Below are 19,696 nucleotides of genomic sequence, written 5' to 3'. Positions count from 1 at the left end.
AGCAAGGAGCTGCTAATTAATGCCCCCTGGGCCCTTACCTGCCTGAATCACCTTGGCCCTCCCCCTGTCCATGGATTCTCACTTAATGCAAAACCAGGCCTAGTCACGTAGGCAGGAAGGAGAGATAAGGGGGAGAGAACTGGAGAACAAAAGAGAATTTAACCTATAAAAGATAGAGGGTGCACTCACTTCTTGGGACTTTAGAACATCAGTCATGGCCCCCTTCTTCCTGCCGGGAGAAGTCTGTATTATTACCTTTAAATAAAACCTGCTTAATATGTTTGTGAAAAAAAAAAAAAAAAAAAAAAAAGTTAGATAGTTGTCCCCCCAAAAGGGTGGACACTATCCCAGATGACAGGGCCTGTCATCTAGCTATGTCTGAAGAGTTCACTACTATCAGGCCATCAAGCTTGAGATCCTGGTAAAGACCCGAGGAAGTTTCCTAGTAGTATATTGATAGCTGACAATGCCCTGGACTACACTGTCACACACAAAGGGTCCCTGGAGTCTCCCTGTGGACAGAAAAGGGAGAAGTCTTAGCACAGGCCCCTCTGGTTTACCTGCTTTGAGGCTCATTTTCTGTGTATTCTCTTTCCTCACTAAAGGCCTATGGTTTCAGAAGGGAAAGGGAAAGTGGTCACCATTTGCCTCAGCCCTGAATGGCAGGGAGGTGAGTAGGTGCTGGGATCCACCTGACTGGGAGTCTCTGCCTAGCTGCATTCTCTTCCCAGCTCAACCCAGACCAGATCAACCTGTGTCCTCAGCATCACTCTGTCCCTTTTTAAAAAGTTCAAAGGTGGCTATGTCCTTATACTACCAGTATCTTTTTTGTCCTTAGGGTTCTCCACACATAGCTAGATGGACTTACAGTATGGGAAGATGTACCTGCATTTCTGCTCCTTCTGTATATCCAGGTCCACCTCTTGGTGTGTCAGGATTTTTGCCATCAGCCAGTTTCCCCCAGCCTGCCACATTGCACACCTGCCCAGGTCTCACCCAGTCCTGGCTCTTCTTCAGAGCAATATTCTTCACAACTGTGTTAAGCTGAGCTTTGTATTTTATCTGGTCAGAGAGAAGAGGGATGACAATTGAAGTCCCATCCTCTCAGGAAGACTCACCAGGGATGAGGTTATCTGTCCCTCCATTGCCTGAAAGGCCTCTCAACCTCCTTATATTGCACTGGGACTAGCAGATCACCTAATTAGAGGAGAGGAGAGGACTGAGACTCTGCACAAGCCGAATGGTCCCCAGAGACCTGTGCAGGTAGACCAGAAGTCAGCAAGATGTTACCTTTAGGAGCATGATGTCATTGATCACTGTTTTATTATTATATTCCTTGTGACGGATGGCTTCTAGGACAGAAATGACCTGTGGGTGTTTTCCTTTTTCTTAATGTTGTTAGCACCCCAGGTGACATTTATTTTGCTGTAAAAATCAATACGGCTAGTCATACAAGCCACAGTTCAGTCTCTGAAAGGCAGGTTGAGGTCTCAGCTTAAAGCAGAGCAATAGCTGAGTCAAATTGTTAGGAGGGATGGGCAAAAATGTGCCCCACCTTAGTCCAAATGTGGACTGTGTTGCTCTTCTTTGCAGTGAGCTGAGGCTGGGTTTTCAATAGCCTCCCTGCTGCTCAGTCCATTCTCCCACACTCTCCAATCTTGTATCCTATGCTCATTTTGGACCAGCTTGGGAAATCTCAGGTGGTTCCTCATAAGCCCTTGGTCCTATATGCTAAGGGAATTTTACAAGCTATGGTAACTTGGTTAATCCCAGGATGACAAAGACCCAGGTGCTTCTCACCTTCCATAACAGTGAGCTGCTGTAAACCACCACAGTTATTTCCTGACCAGTTTGCTATCACAGAATCTTACAAATCCCATGGAGGGCCAGGAGTGGAGTTTCACCTCTCTGTTCCATTTGATGTCCCCTGAAAGAGAAAATTTGTCCTGGATGTCAGTGTTCATAGAAATCAGAGGGCAAGCCCAGTAGCTGTAAGACAGGATAGTCATGCTGCAATACTCTGTGAACTTGGACATGGTTTGGGAAGAAAGCCCTTTGACAGACTGCCACACGCTGAGAAGGGGTCTTGGTTTCTGTGGTAGCATAGTGGGCTTGAAGTCTGACCCAATTCTTTCCCTAGTTATCAATTTCTTCTTGTAGAGATGAGAGAACTCAATTCTTTTTTCTGAATTAAATAAGCTTCATAAACATGTTAAAGGAAAAGGATCTGAATGCAGTAGATACTGTCCAGAAGAGCTGGAAAATACTTTCTGACCAAAGGTGGTTGCTTCTCTGTCTAGTGCTTCTCAGACACCTTGTGAACTGTACACTTCCATCATTGGGCTTCCTTTCTCTCTCTCTCTCTCTCCCTCCCTCCCTCCCTCCCTCCCTCCCTCCCTCTCCTTCCTCCCTCCCTCCCTCCCTCCCTCCTTCCCTCCTTCTCTCTCTCTCTCTCTCTCTCTTTCTTTCTTTCTTTCTTTCTTTCTTTCTTTCTTTCTTTCTTTCTTTCTTTCTTTCTTTCTTTCTTTCTTTCTTTCTTTCTTTCTTTCTTTCTTTCTTTCTTACCAGGGATTGAGTTCAGGGGCACGCAACCACAGAGCCACATCTCCAGCCCAATTTTGTCTTTTATTTAGAGACAGGATCTCACTGAGTTGCTTAACACCTCTCTATTGCTGAGTCTGGCTTTGAACTCATGATCTTCCTGCCTCAGCCTCCCAAGTCTCTGGGATTACAGGAGCAAGTAAACACACTGGCTGGACTGTTTTCTAAGAACTGAATGTGATGTAATCTTGGGACAGAAGACTCTGGCTTCACCCTGTGCCCACACCTGAGTCAGGTACATAATAAACACCCCACAAAAGCTTATCTGATGCACAATGAATACTCTTCAAATGTGCTATGTCCAGCAGGTGGGGAAGAGATCTGCTAATGGAATTTGAACACAGAATAGGCTCATCTTCCTAAGGTGTTGAGCCCTCAGGGTAAAGAGGGAAGAGTACAAAGGATAGGGGAGCAGAGTGAGATGGAGAAAGGCTGAGGTGGGAGAGTCCTTTGGGAGCTGTTCTTCATTTCTGTGGAGCAGCACTGAGGCCAAACTGCAGGCTCAGTTACCCTCTGGGTAACTGCCCTTGGGGAGCTTAGTGGCTCATCTGAATGGGGACAAGGTCCGAGTGACATCTAGGATTGGAATTTTAATTCCAAATGACAATTCCAATTTTAATACAGATGATGAAAACTGGCCATTCTTATATTTGGAGAATGGAAGTTTGTAGCCCTAATTTTCAGTGATTCCCCTCCACCAGTGTCAGTGCCTTTCCAATAAATCTCTTTCAAGGTGATAGAGGTATGACCCACCAGGTGTCTTTGAAAGTAGTTTTCTAGAATTTCTGCATCACTATCTAGTGATAAAGCTGGGATTCAGCAAACTTTGAGGCATGGAGTGAGTTGAGGATGATTCTTAGCACTAGCCTGATGAGGACTGTGGAGCACCCCCAGCTTCTGGGGTGGGGATGGTCACTTACCTCCTTCAGTGCCACAGGGTAGGACAGTCACCAAGAAGAGCAGGAGTGGTAGTAGCATCTTCCCCAAAAGTCTGATCAGGGCTAAAGAGGCACCTTCTTCCTCCCAACCTTTTAATTCCTGTGGTGATGAAGTGAGGACCAGGCTCAGACCACCAATTTCCTTCTGACTGTTAGTAATTTTCAAGATATGAACTTTCACTGTACCTCTTCCCTTCCCACAGAAAGAGGTGTGGCAGTGTGTTGCAGGAACCATGGTTTGGGGCAGCTGCTGGTGAGCATGACCATATTCACTGAAGGAAAACTAATCTCAGAAGAGTGGAAGAGACTACAGAAGGGATGAGGCATTAAGCAGAATGTGAGGTCCTCTTCCTCTGGGTCAGATCGTCCAGGAGCTGCAATATGGGCCCACTGCATCTTGAATTTGTGGTTAGGTAATTGTCTATTTCCTAAAACAGCATTTTCCCATCTAAATCTATCCTTTGTAGAGATTAATTTTTTCTAGAGCTCAAGAATTTCTTTTTAAATTCACAAGTGCCAAGCACTGGTCTCCCTGAAGACACATTAGCCAAGAACTCAGTCATTCATCAATTTCTTGATAGTTTTGAGCAACTGCAAATTACTAAGGAGGAGGTGAGGTGTAGAGACTAAGGGTGGAGTGGTAAGGGGATGTTGAGACAGTACTAGGAGATACGGATAGGACAGAAGAGGAGAGCCTTAATGGAGGGATTTGACAGACGCCTGGGCTTGAGTTCATTGTGTGATCCTGAACACTGATAAAGCCAATGCTATTATCAACGACTTGATATTTCAAAAGTCTAAAATGCCTCAGTGTCAAGGTAGATGGGGGATGTAAGTAGAGACCACAAGAGGAGAAAAGAAGCTCTGTCACTCATTCTGAGTTTCTTGTCTCCCCTGCCCAGGTAATCTGGTACCCCAGTGAAGGCTGTACATAGCATAATTTGATCAATTTCATTCCACATTTCCTTTCACTTCTCCCTCCCCTTGACCCATTTGCTATACTATATTGATCTTTCTTTATTATTATTATTTTAAGTAGTGCACTACAATCATAATACATGTGGAATTCATTGTGATATATTTGTGCGTGGACACAGCATATTTTGGTAGATTTTATTCCCCAGTACTTCCCCATGCCCTCCCTTCCTTTTCCCTACCCATTCCCTTTGTCTACTCTACTGGTATCCCTTCTATTTTTGTGAGATTTCTCCCTTTATTAATTTCTTTTTTTTTCTCTCTCTCTCTCTAGCTTCCACATATAAGAGAAAACATTTGATCCTTGACTTTCTGAGTCTGGCTTATGTCACTTGGCATGATGTTCTTCAGTTCCCTCCATTTACCAGAGATGAAACACACAGCAAACATTTAAAACATATGGGCAGCTCTGGTTACATGGTGTGTGGTGGATATCTTGCTTCCTTTCTTCTCTCCTAGGCAGTTGCATGATTTGAATGCCATGGAATGTAATGGAACCTGATGGGAAACAGCTGGTCTTCTAGAGCAGTCCTGAAGACCCAATGGGGATGGGAAGAACTGGAGATCTGGAAACGAAGTCCTGGAAGTCGAACAACCTGCTGTTGCTTAGAAGTAGAATCCCAAGTATTACATTGATCAGAGGATTTTTAGCATGATAACACTAGAATTAGTATATATAAGTTTGGTAATAACAGAGCTTCAAGTCAATGGGAATAAGAAGTTTGACTATCATTCATTTTACTGAATTATATTTACTGTCCCTTTACTTATGAAGAACACTTGAGATCCTAGAGTGGAAGATCTTCTTCTTATTTACATTCATATACCAGCCACAGCCCTGAGCCTCACATGAAGGGTCCTAAATTCTTCACATGAATAAGAGACAGGAAGGTTCCAGTTTAGCATATTCTAATTCCTCCTCAGCTTTCTCTCTTTCTCTCCTCTTTACTTTGCTCCTACCTTTTATTGTCTAAAAAGAAAATCACTTAGTGTGTGTGTGTGTGTGTGTGTGTGTGTGTGAGAGAGAGAGAGAGAGAGAGAGAGAGAGAGAGAGAGAGAGAGAGAGAGAGAGAGAGAGAGAGAGAGAGAGAGAGAGAGAAGATGGAAGGAGTGTAAGAGTGTGAGATATTTCAGTGTCCTGGACTTCCATCCCCAGTCCAGGTCTATATCTCCAGTTCTACCCCAGTTCTTGAGGCCCCAGAAACAAGGTCCACAGGCTGAATTAGGATCTCCTATGAACCAGGAAAAACAGTCTGTACACTGTGGGTAAGAGCTTTCCCCAGATGGCCTTAGGGCCTTCTTGTCTTGGGGACATTTGGGGACATTGCTTGTAAACTTATCTTTGTTACTGTAGGTTACTGTAGGTCTCTCCACAAGCCTGGACAGGAGCACCAGTGTACTTCTAGTTGCTCTTCCTGGAGCACGTCCAAGAAGATGCCCTGAGACAGGGATCCCAGGCAGCAGCACTGCATATGGCCATCTTTACCTCCTCTAGTCATTGGGCAAGATGAGGGGTTGTGCATCTGTGAGAAGCGTGGTCTTCACTTCAGGTGCCCAATCAGAGCAAGTGGTTCTTAGAGACTTAGATCCTGCCCTTCTGTGGCTTCCTACAACTAGGGACTGAGCTATACTTTTCTTATCTTCCGAGGGCAGTCCTAGGTCTCTGAGTGACCTGGAATTCAAGAGAGGCATTTCCATCTTCCTGCTCTCTACTTCTTGTGAGGGTCCTGGGCTTAGTGTCCCCTGAAAATGACGATGCTCAGAACATAGGAGACCAGCTTTAGTTATTTCCATTTTCTAAATGTTAGACTGTTTCTAAAGTAGTGATCCATCCTAAAGGTGCTGCTCAGAATAGCATTCTCCAAAAAGGTTTGGCAGAATCCTGTACATTATAGCACTGGGCCATAACGTAGCTGTGGTCCCCTGCGAAGGTACTGTTGAAACAGTGCTGAGAGAAGAGAATGACATGTCTCCTAATGACTCTGGGAGGCATGCTACCTAAATTTGACTCCAAACCCCCTTCATTTGACTGACTGCATAAACCATTGAGAGTCTTATTGTCTTTTTGTGACAGAGAAATTTCCCTGAGCTCTTGAGGTCATCTCTGAGCTTTCCCCTGGGCTCTACTCCCTGCCCACAGTCTTCAGGTCACCTGTTCTCAGGCAATCACTTCCCCTTGGTCTTCTCCTTTCACTCTCTCTTCTTGAGCTTCCAGAAAGGAGTGGTAGGAATTTGGAGAGTCACACTAGTAGAGGGATTCATGAGGACACCCAGGAAACTCTGACTCTCCCCCCTACAGGAGATATGCAGATGGTAGGAAGCCCCAGGGAGGCCAGTGCCAGTTCAGAGGCAGGATGTGATGGAACACCTAGGGGCATCGTTTTCAGAATGTGTGAGAGCAGCCTGCATGACCACATGGCACAGATGTTGGAAAAAAGAGTGTGAGGAGCTAAAACTCCTGAATGGAGGAGTTGTGGACTGGTGATAGAGACCAGGCAACCCTGTTTCTGTGGAGTGCTCACTGAATGACTGTGAGGGTCAGTCTCCTTTCTCAGACTTAGATCTTAAAGGAGAAGGATATTATCGTACATTACTTTGTTTCTATGCTTTTTAACAGAGGCATATTTTTCCTCCAGGTAAAATTGAACACGTGCCACATATTTAAAACCTGTGGGCAGCTGGGACTCCATACGTTGGGGTGTGGTCTAATTTCTTTCCTCTCCTCCTCTTCTGGACATAATATGATTTGACCCATGGAACATGACCTTGAACAAATGTCCATGAATTCCTGCCATTCATATTTTCTATTGTCATATGAAATAATACCAGTAGAGTATTGTGTGATAAAAATGGAAGTTGTGGTGTTTACGTTAGAACTGGATATTCTTACTTTCTATTGATTTTTCACCCCAATCTCGCTCACAGGAGACTCTGAGAACAAAACCCAAGGAATTGTGGAGTGCGGACTGAGGTCACCCCGGCACCAGGTTGTTAGGCATTTGTCACACCATTGTATCTTCGGGGTCCAACGCTGCTCAAGAAGTTGTCTGATACTACGATTCTTTGTTACTTAATGGATGGAGGAGTGGGACCTTCCATGCCATTCTCACACAAAGGGCAGCTGAGAGGCCCACATGGTCAGCATGGTTGGTGTGGCCCAGAAGGGAGGCCACCAGCTGTGAGAAGGGGTGGGCTCTTCAACAGATGGTGCTGGGAAAACTGGAAATCCATATGTGGCAAAGTGAAATTCAACCCCTATCTCTCACCCTGCTCAAAACTCAACTCAAAGTGAATCAAGGACCTAGGAATTAGACTAGAGACCCTGCACCAAAGAGAAGAAAAAGTAGTCCCAAATCTTCATCATGCTGGCTTAGGACCAGACTTCCTTAACAAGACTCCTAAGTGCAAGAGACAAAATCAAAAATTGATAAATGGGATGGATTCAAACTAAAAAGCTTTCTCTCAGCAAAGGAAACTATCAGCAATGTGAAGAGAGAGCCTACAGAGTGGGAGAAAATCTTTACCACATGCACTTCAGATAGAGCACTAATCTCCAGAATTCATAAAAAACTCAAAAAACTTAACACCAAAAATACAAATAATCCAATCAATAAGTGGGCTAAGGAACTCAGCAGACACTTCATAGAAGAAGATATACAATTGATCAAGAAATATGTGAAAAAATGTTCAACATCTCTAGTAATTAGAGAAATGCAAATCAAAACTACCCTAAGATTCATCTCATCCCAATTAGAATGTCTGTTATCAAGAACACAAGCAACAGCAGGTGTTGGCAAGGTTATGGGGAAAAAGGTACACTCATACATTGCTGGTGGGACTGCAAATTAGTGCAGCCACTCTGGAAAGCAGTATGGAGATTCCTCAGAAAACTTGGAATGGAACCACTGTTTGACCCGGTTATCCCACTCGTTCGTTTATACCCAAATGACTTAAAATCAGCATACTACATACAGTGACGCAGACACATCAATGTTCATAGCAACTTAATTCACAGTAGCTGGATTGTGGAACCAACCTAGATGTCCTTCAATAGATGAATAGATAAAGAAACTGGTATATATACACAATGGAATATTACTCAGTCATAAAGAAGAATACAGTTATGGCATTTGCAGGTAAATGGATGGAGTTGGAGAATATCATGCTAAGTGAAATAAGTTAATCCCAAAAAACCAAAGGCCAAATGTTTCCTCTGATAAGTGGATGCTGATACATAATGAGGTGGAGAAGGGGTAAGGGAAGAATGGAGGAATGTTGGATTGTGGAGAGGGAAATGAAGGGTGGGAAGGGGGCGAGGGAAGGAAAGATGGTGGAATGAGACAAACATCATTACCCTATATACATGTATGATTACATGAATGGTGTGACTCTACATTGCGTACACCCAGAAAAATGAAAAGTTGTACTCCACTTGTGTACAATGAATCAAAATGCATTCTGTCATGTACAACTAAATAGAACAAAAAATAAAAAAATACAAAAAAAAATGAAGGAGTGGACTGAAATATGGTGAAGCCAATGAGTGAGTAAGCAGTGGGAATGTTCTGAACATGGACAGATGTGCAGGACCCAGCCCAGCCTCCACACAGAGGAACTCTGCCAGTCATCATGGGAATGCAGAGATGGTTAACAGATGGCTGTGGCAAACTGCATAGGGAGGTTTGAATGAGTCCTGGTGTGGCAAGTGTATCTAGGTTTCTCAGGTGACCCTCAGCCTAGCCTGTGGCACTTGTTCACATGGGTTTGGTTACGAGGAGAGCCACATGGATCACCTGGGCTTTCCAGGTGCATTTCCCTTCAGAGGAAGATTCCTTTGGAGCCCAGACTTACCCATGTCAGAGGGTCAGGACCCTGGTGAGGCAGTGAGAGGAAAGTTCTGAGCATGTGTGTGTGTGTGTGTGTGTGTGTGTGTGTGCATGCTCACACGGGCTGGGCTGCTGGGGCATATGGAAAAGCAAGGAGAACCAAGGTGTAGTCAGAGCTGGCTCATGTCAGAAGGTATCAAGTGCCTTTGGAAGTCTGTGGAATCCTTCCTGGCAGGGTAGCCAGAGACAAAGAGCTGACTGAAAGATCTGAAATGAGATGCATCTGCCCTCAGGACAGGACTCAGGACTGAGTCTGAGCCTGGGCAATGCCTTGGGGCTCTAAGTAAATGTCAGAGAGGGAAGGGCTGAACGGGGGACTCTTGCACTACTCTCATCTCCTCCCCACTGACAAGCGTTCTTCCCATTTGCCAATGCAACCATGTAAAGCTGAGCCTGTCATCCCCTAGAGCATGCAAGTAACAGGTGATTCCTACGGGCAGTTTGCAAATATGGAGAATGACGGTGAATTGTTAAAGATGCGTTATTGATTAGAATTTGGTTGATAAATGGTTTCTATTGAATATTAGACAAGAGACTTTTTGATAAGAGTTACACATAAAATAATGACAAAATTCACAAAATTGACAAACGATCTGATTGGTAATAAGTTGATTTAAGATTATAGAAACTGCAGCAATTTAGATGGTAAATGTCATTCTGCAAGGAGTAATTAACTTTTTTTCTTTGTAAAGAAAAGACATTTGTTTTGGCTCACAGTTCTGGTGCAAGGTCTCGGGCCTTATCTGTTAGTGGCTTCCTTGTGGGCAGAGACTCAAGGTGGTACAGAGTATCACGGGGAAAGAGACAGGGAACACTTGTGTGTGTCTCTCTCCCTCTTCTTATAAAGCCTCCAGAATCCAATAAGAGGGCTCTACCCTAATGACTTTATCTGATCCCAATCATACCAAAGGGCCCACCTCTAAACACCATAGTCATATTGTTTTCACCCCCTTAAAAAACCCCACAACAGACATTAAATTTTAACCCATGAAACCTTGAAGTGGAGTGCCCAAACCAATTTCAAACAATAGCAGTCAGAAACCTGGGTCTCAAGGAGGCTTTCCCGCTGCTGTTGGTCTGTTATCTTGTGGGAGTCAGGCTGTGACTAAGGCAATGAGAAACTAGTATTTTTTTTTCACATCAGTCATCTTGACAAAATAAAAACTTATGAAAATTAAATGAATTGGTTTTATTGAATCACAAAGATATATTCTTTCTTAAAAATTTAAAAAAATTTGTTCTAATTGGATATACATGACAGTAGAATGCATTTATGCAACAGATGAATGGATAAAGAAAATGTGGCACATATATATATATATATGATGGAATATTACTCAACTTTAAAAAAGAATGAAAGTATGGCATTTGCTGGTAAATGGATGGAATCAGAGAATATCATGTTAAGTGAAATAAGCCAATCCCAAAAAATCAAAGGCTAGATGTTTTCTCTGATGCTAATTCACAAGAGGTGGGGCACTAGGAAAGAAGAATTACTTTATATTAGGTAGAGGGGAATGAAGGGAGGGGAAGGAGTATGGAGGTAGGAAGGATAGTAATTAACATTTTGATGTACCTAAAAAACCTTCACAGCTGTTTCTGTGCAGTTACTTTAAGATGCTTAAAGACTGATTTTAAATTATGTGAGTTCAGTAATCTTCTACTTAAATATAATATCGATGTAGATAGTCATGTGATAATCTTTAGGGTGAACAAATTGTTATTTTAGTAAACATTTTGTATAGAGTTTGCATTACCTCAGAGTATAAAACATGAGAAGCAAACTTAATCACAGTGAAAAAGAAAATGTTAGTTTATAGTACAGTAGGGTTGGTGTGGTATAAGGTTTTAGGTCAAGAGCTAGGGCTATTGATGCACACTTGGCTTACCTCCCTTTTTTTGGGCTATTTTGAAATGTGCACCTACGATCATGGGGATTTGTTTAAACATGCAAATCTTTTTATTTTTTCTTCTAGTACATGCATAGTTTAAATTTTTTTTTGCATTTAGATTTCTGATTCATTTGAGATTTATTTTGGAGCATAGTATGAGTAAAGGACCCAATTTTATCTGTCCCCCACCCCAAATAGCTATCTAGTTGTATCCATTTATTAAAAGTTATTTTCCCCCAGTGATTTGAGATGTTGCCTTCATCATATATTAAATTGGGCCTTTAATGGAATTTTGGTTCTGCTCCTTTGATCTGCCTGTCTTTGTGCACATTAATGGCATCCAGTTTTAATCAAGGAATGCTTCAACACAGAATAGTGGGATTCTCCCACAGAATGAAGAGTCTCACCCTAGGGAGAGATATGTTTTTCCAGTGCTTCCCAAGTTGGTGGGGAAAGTGAGATAAAGGAGAGAGGAAATGTATGGCTTAAAGGAGGGAAGAAGTTCATCCTGAGGGCCAGGGTATGTGGTTGATTTGTTCTGGGTAAGACTCATTTTCCTAGAAGAGCTCAACTGAATTCTGGTACACTCTATTGTGTATGTGCAGTCAATATGCTGAATGTTTGTGTTCCTACAAAATTTACATGTTGAAACCTAATTCCCAATGTCATGGTATCTGGAGCATGAGAGGTGATTCGATCATGATGGCAGAGCCCTAGTGAATAGGATGAGTACCCTTATAAAAGAGACCCCGTAGAACTCCCTTGCCCTTCCCACCATATGAGGACACAACGGAGGATGACGGTAGAACCAGAAAGCAGCCCTCACCAGACCTGAACCTGCTGGCTCCTTGGTCACAGACCTTCCAGCTTCCAGCATTGTGTGAAATAAATGTCTGCTTTTATAAGCTACCTGGTAGGTGGTATTTTGTTATAGCCATTCAAACAGACTAAGACAACACTAAATGATGTTTAGTAACAAATATTTACACTGTAGACGGACATTTATTAGAGCTCTGGCAATCCCTTGGAGCTGGCCTATGCCCCAAAGAAAAAAGAGTGAGTCATGGAGGGGTTTCAGTCTGATCCTCCCATTTGAAGCGCCTCATTGTTCTCTTTACCCAGGGTAGGTAGCTCAAGATCCGGGTGAAGACTGCAGGAGGGGTCCCATTGCTAGCTCCATAGGAGACAATGCCCTGGGCCACGTTGTTACATACCAGAGGGCCACCGGAGTCTCCCTGTGAGCACAGAGGGGAAAGAACACTAAGCTGGGCCACCCTGCTCCTGCTGCTCCAAAGCTGTAGCTCTCCGAGAAGGCAGGGTGGGGGCTCCTTTAGTTGCTAGTGTATGTGAGATGGGGCTTTGGGGGACAGGAGTTGAGATTCTGGACCCTCAGCTTCTGGGCTTCAGCACCATCTGAGGCTGCTCTTCCAGCTCAGTTAGAGTCTAGGTACCTTTTCCTTCCCAGGGAAATGCTGCCCATATAGTGCTGTGGGTCTTCCACCCTCATCTCTGGGGACTGGATTGATGAGGGAAAAAATCCCCACCGGACCTTGGTCTGACCCCAGGCTGAGGCTGTGGGGAAGGAGTCTGTTCTAGGAAATGTTAGCAGTGGTCCATGCCCTTACCCTGAAGGCATTCTTCCTCTCTCGAGGGACCCCCACACAAATCTGGGTCTGGCCGGTGTAGAAAGCAAAGCGTCTGCTGCACACCTGGTCCCTCTGCACTCTCAGCTGCACCTCCTGGAGTCTGTCTGGTAACCTGTTCAGGCTGACCAGGCCCCAGCCGGTCACTGTGCACAAGGTCCCAGGACTCACCCCATTCCTGGCTTGAGGCAGGGCCACAGGCCTCACCGCTCCATTCTGCCTGATTCTGCTGCTCAGCTGCCAGAGAGAGTATGGGCATTCCTTCTCAGCTGGACTCTTATAAAGCTTAGGGACTGCTGGGACAGTACTTGCCTCATCCCTGCCCCACTCCCACCAGCCCTGCTCTGGTCTCCTTCCCCATGGTCCCAGAACACAGTGAAGTCACTACATTGGAAGATTGCTGGCTAGGGCCGAGGTCCCCAGGGCCAGGCAAACAGTACCTGCAGTAACATGATGTCATTCTGGATGTTCCATGGATTGTAGTTAGGGTGGCGGATGGCTCTGCGCACAGCGATGTGTTGCTGGGTTCTTTCCTGTCTCTGGATGTTGTGAGCTCCCAGGGTGACGTTTATAAGACTGTGAAGGGAAGGTTGGCCTAGAGGAAGTATGAGCAGCAGGGGCTTGGGTCCAGCAGCTCTGCAGTGCAGATGGGCAGCCCAGCGCAGGGCAAGGCTGCAGCTGGAGAGAGTGGAGGCGATGGGAGGGGCTGGAGCCCTGCTCTCTGTTTCTCAGGGGCCCTGAACTGCAGATGGCAGGGGACCATGACCTTATGGTTTGCTCTTCCAGGTTAAACTGAGAAATAGCTTGAGTTCACATTTTGAGCCCCAGTATGTGTTTTCCATCTCCTCCTATTGTTCTTTGTGGCCATTTTTACCCTGGCCCGTTACCTCTACTGCTCCGCTCCCCAGTTCTACCTGGTCTCTTTTTTACCTTTCATTACTACAGTGTTGCTTTCAGATGGTTCCTCCAGGGAGGTCTTCTGCCCGCTCCCTGCTGCCCTCACCTGAGCTCCTCACCTTCCCCAGCAATGAGCTGCTGTCATCACAAAGTCTTCTCGCACGAGGAAGCCCCCGCAAGTGTGCTGACCTTCTGGGCCCTGGACCCGAAGATATGCCATGTAGGGGTAGGAATGGGGTCTGGCCTCCCGGCCTCCAATGATCTTCCCTGGAAGGAAGGGTTCAACACTTACCTCTGGGCTTGAGCCCCTGTAGTGTGGTTCCCAGGTTAGTGGCTTTAGAAAGACAGGAAGATGGGGAGGGCAGGAGAGATGATGCAGGACAGGGAGCAGCTGTGGTGAGGATGGATCTGTGAGGCACTAGGCGTTGGGAGAGAGCTTCAAGGCTCTGCAGGAATCACTGCTGACTTGAAGGGAGACCCACTTCCCTTCAGAACTCCGTTTGTTCCTCCACCCACCAAGGGGAGAACAAGGCTCACTGTAGGCAGGGCCAGCTTTAGCCTCAGTATGGAGGAAACCTGCTGTCGTGAGTATGAGAGCTCCTTGAAGTTCCCTAGCACTTCCTTCCTTATGGAGCTTCCCATATCCCTCTGAGCCCACTCATGGGCAGCATGAGACTGGTGTTGGAGGACCTACACAGGAGCTGCCGGAACTGCCATTGCGCATCCTTAACCTGGGCTTTGACACTTGGGTTACAGGATGAATTTACGTGACCTTATTTATATAGCACTTACTACGTGCCAGGCACAATTCTAAGACTTCTATATACCTTTACTGATTTAACTTGCATGGCAACTCTATGAGCTTGGTCTTAATATTATTTCCATTTTATAGATGAGGAAACTGAGGAAATGTGGATTCAAATACCTTGTTCAATGATACAGAATTAGGATGTGCTGAGGCAGAGTCTGGGATGGGATCAGGTCTCTCAGGTTGGGGTGGGTCACTCACCTGCTTCAGCCCCGGGCGGGAGGAGAAAGGCCAACAGAAGCAGGAGTGGCTGCATCTTGTTTGAAGGCTGCCCAGTCAGTTGGTGTGAGTGCCTCCTCCTGTCAGGCTTTTAGCCTTCAGGAGAGGAAGGAAAGGGAGGAGGGGGTTTGAGAATTCACAGCCCCGTTTTCCTGGTGGTGTGATAGGTTTCGTCATCTAGGGCTGCCCAGGAGGTTTGCCCGCAACTGACAGTGAGCCAGGCGAAGGGAGAAAAATCCAAGCCAACGTCCTGATGTCTCACATGGCTGCTGAGTCAGTGCTGATAGCAGAAATGGGGACCCAGGGCAACAAGGAGGGGTCTTTGAGCAATGTGTCCCAGAAGCCTCAATCCACTGAAGACCTCAGTATCCCCTGTAAGGCAAGGATGCTGGCAGCTGCCTGCTTCCTCCATTTTCTATCCCTCTGGGATTCCAGATTCAGTCCTTTGGAATTTCAGTTTCTCCGAATGAATGCAAATTCCCCAGATTGCTTATCCATATATAAGGTGAATAAAAGATATTGGGGTATGGTGAGGAAAGGGTGAGAACACCCAGGAAAGGTCAAAAGGGGCAGAAGAGGAAAGATGAAGCCTGCCCGTCTTTCCCTGCACCCGCTGTGCCCCCTGGAGATCCCTGTTGCTTCCACTTGAGTGGACCTCGTCAAGGTCCCTGAGTCGGCGGAGGGTACTGCTGGAGAAAGAAAAGGCGAGAACAAGGCTCTGACACTGACCATTACTTTCTCAGGTCACTTGCGTCCTGACAGGCCCTCAGTGAAAGTTATGCCATGCTTGAAGACCTCCTACTCAAATGAGGGTCTTTGTGTTCCTGAAGTTTCCACGCGTGTAGATAAGGCTTAGAAACGATTTTTTCAGGAGTTGTAAGGCTTGCCAGAAGACATCTAAAATCCCATTTCACTGATGGGATAAGAAACCAATTAACCTTGTTTCCTTTCTCTGCCCCAGAGGTGATAGCTTCAAAAAGGAGGTACATTTATTGCTATAAAGCTTATAAGACAAAAAGAGTAAATAGTCAGTATTGGGAGAAAAGCACAGGAAACCACTGCAGAGTCACACAGTGGGTCATTAAACACCATTAAAAATATTTAGAAGGTTCTGCATATTCACAGATCATTATAATCCTTTATAATTTTTGCCAAAACAGCAAAATTGAAGACAAAAACAATTCCCAACCTTTTATGAAGTGTGATAGGTCCACTTGAAAACCTTATGAAAGTTAAGAATTCTTTTCTAATGCATAGATAGCCTTCTCCACTTATTTTTAGAGTTGCACAGTTAACCCCTTCTTCAGCATATGCTCCATGAAATTTCTCTATGTGTAGGAAAAGTAATATGAAAAAGAGAAAAAGAAAAAGAGAAAATAGTGTAACAGCTTTATTAGTGCCTTAGGATTTGGGACAATTTTAATTTAATTACTTTTTCAACATTTTTTATTTTGTTCTAAAAACAATAACTTAAAATAAAGGAAAATGATAAAATATAACCTGTAGAGAAAAAAAAAAAGAGTAAAAGATCCTTGGTATTTATTCTAAAGAATTAAAGTCATCATACTGCAGTGATACAGGCATACCCATGTTTATAGCAGCACAATTCACATTAGCCAAACTATGGAACCAGCCTAGGTGTCCATCAATGGATGAATGGATAAAGAAAATGACAAGCATACACAATGGAGTTTTACTCAGTCATAAAGAAGAATGAAATTATCATTTTCAGGAAAAGGTATGGAATTAGAGACCATTATGTTAAGCAAAATAAGTCAAACTGAGAAGGTCAAGGGTTGTATGTTTCCTCTCAAATGTGGAAGTTAGAGAGGAAAGAGGAAAAAAAAGTGGGGTGGATCTCCTAAAAGTCAAAGGGACATCAGTAAAATAAAGGGATCAAGGGGGGAGAAAGTGCTGGGGAGAGATATTGGCCAAATTATATTTCTATATTGTGTGCATATATGAATATGTAACAACAAATGCTTTCATTATGTACACCCAATAAAAAATATGGGAAAAAGTAAAAGGAGTAAAGATGTGCATATCGGTCAGGTGTGGTGGCACATGCCAGTAATCCCACCCACTTGGGAGGCTGAGGCAGGAGGATCCCAAGTTTGAGGCCAGTTGGGGCAGCTTAGGGAGACCCTGTCTCAAAAAATTAAAAGGATTGGGGTATAACTCAGTGGTAGAGCACTCCTGTGTTCAGTCCCCAGTATTGAAAAAAAGAATAAGTAAATAAATAGAGAAAAAAAAAAGATGTGCACAGAAAAATTTCTAAACAGTCACCTAGGATTTAATGTCAACTGTTCCATTAAAAGCAACCAGAAACAAAACTGTTTAACATGCCTAAAAACTTTAAAAGTCTCAAAGAACTTTCAAAGCAAATGTGATTTTCAGGCCAAAATTGAAGGACATTGAGGCCAGATAGAAAGGTACTATTGCTCTGAGGGAATGTACTGCACCCATAAACTTTGAATTTTGTTTTGATAACCACATAAAGTAAAAATCTCTGGAAAATACCACAAGATTGCTATATGATTTCTCCTGGATTGTGGATTCCATCCATCTCCTTTATGGGGGCTAGCATCACCTTGATGGCAAGCCCAATGGGCCAATATCATTTTTGAATATTGATGCAATCCAAATCAATCAGCAAGCAAAAACATGGTTTATTCTGAGACCATGTAGCTGGCTTTTTATTTAAAAGTCAACCTCTATAGCACACCACATTGATTAAAGAAACACTTTAATTGAAGCAAAAATTTAGAAAAAATATTTGCTAAAATTCACCCTCATTCATTAAAAAAAATTAGTGAACTAGAAATTAAAAGAAATGTCTTTTTAAAATATTTATTTATTTATTTTTGTGTGGTGCTGAGAATTGAACCCAGTGCCTCACACGTGCTAGGCAAGCACTCTACCACTGAGCCATAACCCCAGCCCCAAAAGGGATGTCTTTAATCTGATAAAAGTTATCCACAAGAATCCCACAGCAATTAGTATAATTAATGGTGAAGTGTTGAAAGCTTTTTTTTTCAGAGCAAAACAATAGAAGAATATCTGGCACAAATTATAATCTATTCTGTTCAATATTACACTAGCAGTTTTAGCGAGTGCAGTTAGGCAGGACATAGAAATGAAAGGTATAGGAAAGGAAAGAGGAAACAACATTGAAGAAATGATAGTATATAATGAGAATCTAAAAGAATCTACAGCAAAAATTACATACTTAATAAGTGTTTAATGAAATTGGTAGATACGGAGCAAATTAAAAATTAATTATATTCCACATGTACAGCAACAGTACTAGAAAATAAAAAATTTTTAAAGTTAACACTTAAATGGCATAGAAATGATCAAAGAATAAAACATAAATCTAAAAGAATATGTGTGATACATCATTAGTGAATATTTTGAAATTGAATGATATTTAGGAAGACCTAAACATAGAGATTTCATGTTCATGAACTGGAAGACTAAATATTATAAAAATGTCAGTTTTCCCAAAATTGATCCATAAATTCATTGCACCTGAATTAACTAATTCTAAATATATTTGGAAAAAACAAATGGACAACAGTAGCCAGGAAACTTTAAAATGAGAATAATTTGCGTTAGCAAATAAACCCACAGTAATGAAGATAGTGCCATATTGGTGAGGTACAGAGACACAGATCAGTGGACCAGAAATAAAGATCCCACATACATGGACACTGACAAACATACACATATGGATACTTAATTTGTGATAAAGGTTGCATCCTCCATCACAAATAAAAAAAAAATATTTTCTTATTTCTCCCCAATAAATGGTATTCAGAAAATGGAAGTCTTTATGGTATCCTACAGAGACATATTTTTTGCTGGGGGAGGGGGACTTGATCTTTTCTTACACCATATCAAAAAGTCCATTCTAGGTAGGTTATGGATCCAAGTGTGAATAAAAATTTGAAAATGTAAAGTAACAGTATTTTCATGATAGCTAAAGATTTTAGATATTACCTAAAAAGTATTAATCATAAAGAATACAGTTAATGAATTTGATACATTAAAATTGATAAAAAAAAAGACAATTCATAGAATGGGTCTAAAGATCCTTTGAACACACATAGCTAACAAGTATTCAAATTATACGGAGAATTTCTAAAAACAGTATGAAAAAAATAACTAATTCAACAATATAATGGGCAAAAGATTTTAATACCCTTATCTGAAAACAGAAAATACAAATAACCAATAACTCCTATGGAAAGGTGTTACTCTAACCAGGCACCAGAGAAACACCAATTTATTTATTTTTAATTTGTTTTTATTTGTTCTTTTTAGTTATACATGACATATTTTGACATATCATGCATACATGGAGTGTAATTTCCCATTTTTGTGATTATACATGGTGTGGAGTTACACTGGCTATGTATCCATATATGAACATAGGAAAATAATGTTTGATTCTTTCTACTGTCTTTCCCATTCCCATCCCCCTCCCTTTCCCTGACTCCACCCTATCCAATCTGGTGAATTTCCCCTGCCCCTCTGCCTATTGTAAGTCTGCATCCGCATGTGAGAAAGAATAGCCTTTGTTTTTTGGGGGGATTGTCTTATTTCACTTAGAATGATAATTCCATCCATTTACTGACAAATGCCATAATTTCATTCTTCTTTATGGTTGAGTAATACTGAGAAGCACCAATTTAAAGCACAATGAAATACCAGTTCTTCCAATTATTACTGGGCACATACCCTAGAGAAACAAGCAAACATTCCACCAGATACATGTCCAAGAAGGTTTTAGCAGCATTATTCATGATAGCCCCCCACTAGGAATGTTCACAAG

At 42.9% G+C, this 19,696-nt stretch overlaps 2 protein-coding genes and 1 long non-coding RNA gene across 3 annotated transcripts in view; 1 reads left to right on the top strand and 2 right to left on the bottom strand.

Moving 5' to 3' along the window:
• LOC306654064 overlaps positions 1-19,696 on the top strand; it is a 449,736-nt gene that overhangs the window by 75,274 nt on the left and 354,766 nt on the right. The window lies entirely within an intron of this gene.
• On the bottom strand, positions 397-14,896 carry LOC306653645 (cathepsin G-like; the record flags this gene model as incomplete). The annotated part of the gene is made up of 7 exons (XM_079126654.1): positions 397-512; positions 921-1,062; positions 12,411-12,527; positions 12,918-13,172; positions 13,376-13,511; positions 13,952-14,099; positions 14,842-14,896. The coding sequence occupies 7 exons, from the start codon at positions 14,894-14,896 to the stop codon at positions 397-399; spliced, it is 969 nt and encodes a 322-aa protein (XP_078982780.1).
• The window catches only part of LOC306653644 (uncharacterized protein), a 48,319-nt gene continuing 40,878 nt past the window's right edge, over positions 12,256-19,696 (bottom strand). The window contains exons 8-12 of the mRNA XM_079126653.1: positions 14,842-14,908; positions 13,952-14,099; positions 13,376-13,511; positions 12,918-13,172; positions 12,256-12,527 (exon numbers count right to left, since the gene is read on the bottom strand). Coding sequence (XP_078982779.1) covers positions 12,354-12,527; positions 12,918-13,172; positions 13,376-13,511; positions 13,952-14,099; positions 14,842-14,908 — 780 coding nt within the window. The 3' untranslated portion in view covers positions 12,256-12,353. The remainder of the gene's footprint in view (positions 12,528-12,917; positions 13,173-13,375; positions 13,512-13,951; positions 14,100-14,841; positions 14,909-19,696) is intronic.

The sequence above is a fragment of the Sciurus vulgaris genome, assembly GCF_902686455.1.
Source record: "Sciurus vulgaris genome assembly, chromosome: 2".
NCBI lineage: Eukaryota > Metazoa > Chordata > Mammalia > Rodentia > Sciuridae > Sciurus > Sciurus vulgaris.
Note: the sequence above shows the minus strand (reverse complement) of the source record. Positions and strands in the feature narration are given on the sequence as shown.